Source organism: Anopheles ziemanni, chromosome 2, assembly GCF_943734765.1.
Source record: "Anopheles ziemanni chromosome 2, idAnoZiCoDA_A2_x.2, whole genome shotgun sequence".
NCBI lineage: Eukaryota > Metazoa > Arthropoda > Insecta > Diptera > Culicidae > Anopheles > Anopheles ziemanni.
This window is the reverse complement of record NC_080705.1, coordinates 47,132,273-47,141,583: the sequence shown is the minus strand read 5'-3', so window position 1 is coordinate 47,141,583 and position 9,311 is coordinate 47,132,273. Positions and strand designations below refer to the sequence as shown.

At 40.1% G+C, this 9,311-nt stretch overlaps 1 protein-coding gene across 1 annotated transcript; it reads right to left on the bottom strand.

Annotated features, from left to right (window-relative positions):
• Positions 1–1,049: 1,049 nt before the first annotated feature.
• LOC131294981 (phospholipase A2 isozymes PA3A/PA3B/PA5) lies at positions 1,050–8,194 on the bottom strand. Its single transcript, XM_058323037.1, has 5 exons — positions 8,121–8,194; positions 7,641–7,810; positions 6,893–7,087; positions 6,437–6,524; positions 1,050–1,152 (listed from the first exon to the last, which is right to left on the bottom strand). The coding sequence occupies exons 1-5, from the start codon at positions 8,177–8,179 to the stop codon at positions 1,050–1,052; spliced, it is 615 nt and encodes a 204-aa protein (XP_058179020.1). The 5' UTR covers positions 8,180–8,194.
• Between the last annotated feature and the right edge of the window lie 1,117 nt (positions 8,195–9,311).

The window sequence follows — 9,311 nt, the reverse complement described above, 5'->3', positions numbered from 1 at the left end:
TGCATGCGTCGCGCTTTGCATAGCTTCAGGCGCTTAATGTGAACCAGAAGGAAGAGGAGAATCTAGCCCGGGGCCTCATTTACTCTTTTACCTAAGTTACTAGTAACTAAACTATACCACACATGATGGACAGCATGAAGCAATGAGTTTAACCGAAATGATTTGGAAACGGCGGCGCGCCCGCAGCGAGCGCAGCGAGCGGACTGCGCTAGGTCTACCGAAAAAGAGAGTTTGTTATAGTTTTAAGAAATAAGGGGGGCCCGTGGGCCCCCCTCATACCGCACCGCTAGGTTGATTGCGTAGCCGAAATTAACGGTACACACTACGGTGTAAATACTCGTAGATTGAATTTAACGAATTAATGAATCACCAATTGCATACATTCAGTTTAAACGTACACAAGAGGTGTAGCCACGATCGAAACCTTGGTGGCCGGGGCCTCATTTACTCTTTTACCGTTAAGAATTATGATTTAATTCAATGGTTACAATAACGGCATATTTAAAATGTTTGATATTTCATTAATTTCCACATGATATACAAACCTTGTTGTGACTATTGTGGATACACCTTGACATTTGTGTTTGTGCTTCTTTTGTTTGTGTTAGTAAAACTGAGTTTAAAAAGTAAAATTTAGATGATTTTATCGGAAAACAATGATCAAACAAACTTTCAACAACATCTGAAGTGCTTAAACTTAATGTGTGGAGAGTTTCAGAAGCGACGGTTCAGTATTGGTTGAGTTTTTAGTGTACACAAAACTCCATACATAAAAAAAGCTAAAATATGTAGTAGATAAAGATAGTTTGACAATTTAAAAATGGCAAAACTTAAATCAAACAGAACATCCCGTATTGAAGGTGATTCGCAAAGGGAAAATTTTAAATTTAGTCTTGGACAGTTAAACCAGAACAAATTGTATTACTGCAATCATAACATACTACTGTAGTTACACTGTTCTTTTATTTATTTCGATGGTTTTCTTTGGTTGTTTCTTGTGGTCGCACAGGTGGTATTAGCATTGCGACAAACGCTCCATAGAGTCATGATTACTTGTTAGACTTTTGTTGCATGATGGGGATGTATTTTTCACTCGGCCGATACTTCCATCGAGAACACAGCTCGTCCGCTTCAGTCTGATTGAACCCAACCCTGATCGAAAAGTGAGAAAGATGTAAATAAATTTAGTTTGCTTCTTGAAATATGTTTTTATTATTCTCTAATAACCATTGCTTCCTTTACCAATTAAAAAAGCAAGCACTTTCTTTTTTTTCAAACACAAACAGCTCTTCATTTAAAAACCTTCACCATTTACAGCACAAATTAGAAAACCAGCCTCAACTCACCATCATATCCGGCCCGACTCCTGCACAGATCATATTACTTTCGGTCTGCCTTATAATTCCACTGCATTGTTTGATTTTATTGTTTCTAGCAATTGAACCCGTTCTCTACACCCGCAATTTTGCTCACTTATCTTTTATCGAGACTTTTTAATGATATTATTCAAATAAAAAAATCGCTAATGAAAGCTCCAAACTGCGTGAGGTAGTAATACTGTAGAGTATTTAATGCAGTGCATTTTTTTCAGTCTAAAATGAGTAGATGCACTTGAACTAAGTGCTTCAAGCTGACAGGGATCTAAATTTATTTTGTCTCATATTTATGCTGATCTGAACTAGCCATAAATAACTGATTTAGCCGTTAACCAGTACTTTGTGTATCCATTCAACGGCCTAATGAAAAGATCCTTAAATAGATTTTGTGAAATCAAGCCCAACGAATCGATTTTCAAGCGACTATCACCTGCCGCTAAATCATTCGGTGAGGACGTTCCGACTTTGAATGAACGTGAATTGCGGATTGAATTATGTGTGACGTAGGAGGCAAAGTCTGGCAGACTGTACGTTCCAGAACGGTAGAATTGCATTGGGCAGTTGTATATTGAATCCGATCCACTGAAAGAAGCGGATAAATAACGATATCATTATTACTATTGTATCATTAATTAGTTAGTAATACTTTCGGTGCAAAAGATCCAAGGTTGTAACGAATTATTTCATGTAAGATAAAGGAGGCACTAACTACCCTGCGAATGGTGTGAGTCAGAGGTGACACGCACACCAAGCGCACCAGGCAAAAAAAGAGCAAAAACATAGTTGCTCTCTTATTCCGCTCGCTACTATGCTCAGCCCCACTCTTTCTCCCAGCTCGTCTTCAATTCTCACCAATGCGTCCTTTTTCTACTATTTAGTCGTCTTGTTGTCTCGATAGGATAAGTCAGTGCAATAATCACTCTGGGCTATTTGTCAGTTGCCGATGCCCGAGGTTTAACATCCAATATTAACCTACGAGGAATGGACATCGATTTCCATGACGTTCCATTCTATCTCCCATCATGGCGCACTACTTTGCTCCGCTCAGGTGTAAGCACGGATGGTTTCGCTCACAGCTGTTCGTAGTCAATGATATGAATGGTGTATGTGTTCGATGCATGCATGGGGATTGTTTTGATTGCGGAATGAAATTGCGTCAAGCTAATGGAATGAAATTGCATGCATGAAACTAAGTAATTTCTTTATTTGTCGTTTTGCTTCTTCATTTTCTTTGTTCTTCGTACGTTTTACTATAGAATTGAATGAATGAAAGAACTACATTAAAATAACGATTAAAAATTTATGAATTGCAATGGGTTGAAATATGGTAGTACTGCGTTATCACATTAGCACAACAACCGCAATAATGCCGTTAATCGCTGTATGCATGTTGTACGGGTTGATTAAGGTAAATTCAATTTACGTATGCTCGTGTCAGCTTGAGTAAAGGTTCATCGGATTTCGGTTCAAAGAAGTGAGCCAAAGCCTTTGGTTAATAATCGCCATTCACATTATTGAAACAAACTGAACCGTGCAGCGATTGCTACCAATTTCGAACGCTTGTAAATCTGGAGACCGCTACATTGCTCAGCAATCAGCTGTGCCAATAACATAGAATAAAAATCATAAGAGCCCCGCTACACGACCCGCAAACTCAAAAAGTTTTCGGCGCAAAGAGGGGAACAACCGAAAAGTTTGCGTCAGAAACTTTTCAGCTCCGTGAGCTGAAAACTGCACCCGCGAAGTTTTTGGCAGCTAACCGCAAACTCAAATGCGCCAGAAGAAGAAGATGAAGAAGAAATAAATGTAAACATAACAAATCTCATAAACAAAATAATCGAACATATGGTGATAAATTTACGTGTTTATTTTGCAGCTACAGTAATATTTTGTCATTTTATAGCTAGAATATCAATTATAAATTCATCATAGATCAGGGGTCGGCAAAGTCCGGCCCACCAACTGATTTTATCCAAAAGTTTCAAAAAGTTTAATGATAAAGATTAAAATATTTTATCCTACCACTTTTTATGTAACTTGAGAACATCAAAATCTTCCTTCTTCATGCGAAGAAAGTTAATTATAGTTTCATTTGCTTGCTCTGCTACAGTATTGTCCAGCAAACGGTTGCCATCTTCTTGCCTACGCACAATACGCCTGTTGCGTTGCCTGTTGCGTTGTTGCAAGTTTTGGGTACTCAACTCGATGACCCGCGATAGGGTAATTAGCCACACTTCACTCATCAACAGATTATCCATCTTTTACTTTTTGTGTGAATTGAAATAAGATCTTGTTTGCTTTGAAGGAAGATTTTTGAGTTAACTGAAAAATCAAAAACAAAAACCTCTTTGCGCCGCAAAGTTTTTGAGTTTGCTGCTCGTGTAGCGTGGCTCACAGAATTGGTACCACAAAACGCGGCTAAACGAACCGCAAAGATTTTGACGTAAACTTATACGGTTTTTGAGTTTGCGGTTGGATTTTGCGGCTCGTGTAGCAGGCCGGTAACACATACAAACAAACTTTCGCTCGCTCGCAAACAAACTAGCTTCAAAAGTAGCCCAGTTTCGGCAGAACAATCGCGCAAGCCAAGCGCGACAGAAGTAGGGGAGTATGAGGAAATAGGTATCACATTGGGGCGCAAACTCGGCTAAAATTTTTTATTGAATTTTGAGGTAGTAATGCATGATAATTGGGTAAAAGAGTAAATGAGGCCCCGGCCGCCATGTTTTCGATCGTGGCTACACCTCTTGTGGACGTTTAAACTGAATATATGCAATTGGTGATACATTAATTCGTTAAATTCAACCTACGAGTATTTGAATCGTAGTGTGTACCGTTAATTTCGGGTATGCAATCAACCTAGCGGTGCGGTATGAGGGGGGCCCACGAGCCCCCCTTATTTCTCAAAACTATAACAAACTCTCTTTTTCGGTAGACCTAGCGAAGTCCGCTCGCTGCGCTCGCTGCGGGCGCGCCGCCGTTTCCAAATCATTTCTTCGGCTAAACTTATTGTTTCATGCTGTCCATCATTTGTGGTATAGTTTACTTACTAGTAACTCAACATGTAAAAGTATAGTAACCCGCATTCACCCTCCACTGCGTGATTAGTTTAAACCGTTATGTTCTTTTAAGCGAACCGTTAGCGATCAAATATTTGAAAAGTATGCATGCGTCGCGCTTTGCATAGCTTCAGGCGCTTAATGTGAACCAGTAGGAAGAGGAGAATCTAGCCCGGGGCCTCATTTACTCTTTTACCGATATTTGTTTAGCTACGTATTTTATGCACCCTGAGTGAGTTTGGCGCTTCCACATTTGAAATTCACTGAGAAAACAAACTTAAACAAACAACGACGATATTTTGCCCCACCGTAGGAAGTATATATTTCCACATCATCTCCTACTTGTTGAAGAGCAGTTTGTTTACGTTTCGGCACCCGAAAAAACCTGGTAAAATATCAATTAAAACGGAGTTTGATAACTGAATTACATTTGTGAAGCCTAAACATAAGTAGTACAACGAAAAATCCGATGTTTCGTGGAGAATATTGCTCGTTTTTTTTGCGTTTGTGTTTCGGTTTGTTTATGTTTTATCCAGCTGTCGGCTTGTTTTCGTTTCGAATTGACATTTGACAAGAGCTAGCGCGTAGTCGCGTTTTTCTCTGTTTCTACACTAGCGCGATTTGTGCGACATTTTTTTTGTATAGAGTTCGGGCGCCTGTCAGGCGACGTCGCGTTTCGTGACGGGACGTCGCGCTGTAGTGTGGACCCTGGGTAACACGCTTTCCAGACTGCACCGTCGCTTAACGCGACGTTGCCTGACAGGCGCTGAACTCCATGCAAAAAAAACCTAGCGCGATTCGCGCGACATCGCGCAAGGTTTTTTTTTATATGGAGTTCAGCTCCTGTCAGGTGACGTCGCGCTGTAGTGTGGATCCCGAGTAAGGGATTCATGAATCTTTTAATCAAAGATTTTGATCAGAGATTCACGATGATGTCAAGTACTATCAAGGTGATATTTTGGCAGAAAAACAGAGGTTGTCAAGTATTGGTTTGGTATTACCTTGGCAGGCATTGCTCAGGTGTGCAAGAGTTTGTACGTGTAAGACTGATATAAATGAATCTCGCTAAAAGATTCCTAAGGCACAACACTAAATCCGTATTTTAAAAAATCCTAACAGCATAGTTAGCATACTATTGCATCTTGGGAATAATTGGTATTAAACTTTATCACGATTGGCTCAGTTCACGACAGGCGGAAATGTGAGCGGGCCATTCAAGACTAACCTATGTCGAGCTTTCGCTTTTCCTCGTTCAATCACCTGCAGCATCAATTACGGCTCACCCTGAAACCACAACGTACCTATCACGACGTAGCTTGAAAAGTTTCGTTTTCTTTTTACATTTACAGCGAACATTTCTCAAGTTGAGCCCGCAGAGTCAAGGTCAGCCAAGCATCGTTTCACAAAGATGGAGCCACAACACACACTCCTAAACCTTCAGTACAATCTCTCCGGCGACAAACGATGGTACCGGCGTGTCCTCTGCACATGACTCAGCGAATTGATTTCACATGATCAATACCTATCGTGATTCTTGAGTAATTATCGAAAAACAGCGCAGTCAAAAGGCATCATATGAACGCCGAACCAACATAGTCCAGGCCCTTGGAAGGCCAAATTATCTTTATCGATGCTGCAGAAAATTTCAGCTTGGTTTCTTTTGAGGTGGCTCATCATCTTAGGTGCGACCTTGCCCAAGCAGTTCAAATAAAGACGAAACGAATCGTTTCGAAGCACCCATGAAAGACACCGATATCTACACCTAGGAGCGTAGCCGTGTGTTAATCACCACCGCTAGCAGGTGAGTTACTGCCATTTCGGAAGACACTTGCAACACTCTTGCTACTCAGCCAGCCGTTCCCATATGAACCGGTGTCTCTGTAGTGATTGGCGGCGATCGTACAGAGCGATTGCTTCCCGTCCTGTATAACCCCATTAATCAAATGACGATTCGTGAGACAACTTGATGGCTGTAACGCCGCAACTATTGTGGATACTAACCTTTGCCAAACCGAGCATGGTCTTCTCTCGCCGAAGCATGTTACCTGGACGACATTAAAGAATATGGCACCAAGTGTGTTAGCCGTTTCTGTGAAATAGAGAATAACAAAGGAACATAAAACTACCAAGAAAACAAAACACTGCAATCAAACCTCGACATTTTATTTCTATACTTTTCTATTTGCCAAATCCAATATTCGATCAATGTTAAGAAGGATAGTTTAAAAACGATTTCAAAAACAACTTCTTGAAAATGTGAAAAAAATTTAGAATTTCGAAGATTCCATCTAAACGAAACACTCACAGTAAGTTCTCGATATACAGGCATGATCGGAAACGATCTTTACACCAGATAATGACAGTCAGTTTATGTACAAGGTTCCTCAGGATTGGCAGGATTGAAATGAATACCTCACTCGGTTCAGTGAAAGATTACGATTTTCTGCACTAACGTACCTGTATTCAAATTTTGCAGGCACCTTCGGAAACGAGCGTCGCAATCGCAATGCGATCGAGTGAAAGCGCCACTATTGCACAATCCGCGGCGACACTCGCCTGGCAACAGAATATTAGGGCACAAATCATGCTCTCGGCAGCACTGATCCTCTGCTTCGTAACGTCCCACGTCGGAAAAATTCGATGCAATGTTACCTGTAAAGACAGTTTACTATGTTGTGTTTAAAAAAGGGATTTATGTGTGTGACAACTCACAACAAAAATATTTACTTGGACAAACACCAAAAATCAATAACTGCTTTTTGGATTTTAATAAACAATAGAAATAAACCTCCGAAAAAATTTAACAGATGAGGCAGATGATATAGATCAAAATGAACAAGATATAAAAGGAATTTTTAGTCACTAGTTTGACCCGCAATTTATCTCAACAAGCAGTTAAGAAACAAGTGATTAGATAGGATTTCATGTCTATCAATTAACGTACGGCTTCTAGTGTGAGGCAGTTTGCCGGATATTTTTCTTTTTGCCTGATTAAAGCAACAATTTCAGCTCATGATTGCCAATTACGTGGTGTTTTGGTTCATGCACGTGAATAGTAAGTTCTGCTGTATGAAACTACGAGCGTACGGAAATACAAGAGTACGGAAGTTTCGGGAGGACGCGGCCGTTAACATACGTGTTTAGTAACGTTTGGTCAACTGATTCAACTAAAATTTAATTAATTAAATCATAACATTTCCTTTACCTGGTCCGCACCATTTTGTGCCGGGGTATATAAATCCCAGCCCGCCTTGCAGTTCACCCGAAATGCCGCTCGCTTCACTGCAAACTTCCTCCAGAGCAGTGACGGATTCTCGTGGTACCTGACGCACTTTTTTCGTATCTGATGCTAACAACATCCGTTGGATATCCCCTCTGCAAAGACATGCACATGTGTCATATTGTCACATTGGTGTTAAATTTTGCAGCAAACAAATAAAACCGGCCGCCAGTTGAGGGCACTACGATTGGCGCACGAGCTCGGCATAAAATATGTTCAATATGAACGTGGTAACCTTGAACTTCCACAGAAAACATGTGAGCCATAGGTTACTTTCGGACACAAACCGGTTATTGTATATCCTTTTTGCGTTTCTGGTGACGGTACTACTTCTTACCAAAGACTGCTATGGTATCTCCACCAAGGGTCAGCCACCTTTAGATGCTAGAAATGGACACCACTTACCGGTCAGAGTGAATCTTGCAGTACGGAGGTCGACTACTTAGTTCGACCATCCGCGTCATCCGGAAGTCTGCAACCAGCACTGAACTACAAGCACCACGTGTCACGCTATGACACACCAGCACCAGTAGAACAATGAACCAGCATAATCTGGGCCACCTTTCGGCATCAGCGAATTCAGCCATCTGCAACACAAAACAAAACCATACTCTTATAATGCGTGTGGTAATGAACTGTGTTTTAAATAAGAATTTTTGGGGCACCATTATTAAAAAAAGTGCCTTACACGATATCACTCTCTAACATGCGTAAGCAATAAATTACTCGATCTTACCATACTACCGTCATTGAAAATAAAATGCATAGTTTTATAATTGAATAAGATTGAAAAAATAGGAAATCGGAAATTATATTAAAATCTCGCAGTTTGATTCGATAGAAATCAAACAAAAGGTTAATAAACAGAATTGTAAAACATAAATAATACTTGCTATAAACGTTATGAAAAGGCCTGCTTTTTTAAATTAAGATTACTGAATAAGAATTAAGTGGTTCAGCCCTTTACAACAGGTTGCTTCAATCAAGAAAAAAAATACATTCGTGCGTAATGGTCACTTTAAAAATAAAACTCTTTTTAATGACCGTACAATTTGCAATAAGCATTGTGCAAACTGAGCTTTACCTATTGTAATGCTTATGCAATTCTTGCTCAAAAATCGAAACTATATATTCTCGCAAAAAAACCTAAAACGGGTTAATTTATGCTTATATATTTATGTGTATTCATTGTAGATAGAGCCTGACATTTATAATACCAATGAATATGGATGAACAAGCAATCCAGCAGACACTGTTGTATTCGATCAGTCTCGGGTTGACTTTTCGGATTGGAAGCAAGTTTTTAATTTTCTATGCTGCATCTTTCATAGGCACTACCAAACCACATGAGGCAAATTCGGCACCTTGGTGACAGTGACCTTGAGAGGCTGTGATCATCAACGAACGATACGTATTCAAACAACATTTATGAGAACGCCACCTTATACTGTGGGGTCGTTTCCCTCACTCTTGCGCTTACATTTACAACTTCGCCGATAAAAGTCCATTGATCTTCGATCAACAGCATCAGGTTTGGGTCACCGATTGCAAACACTTTTATGCTAATCGAAGTAACCTTCAAAATTCTCCGATACA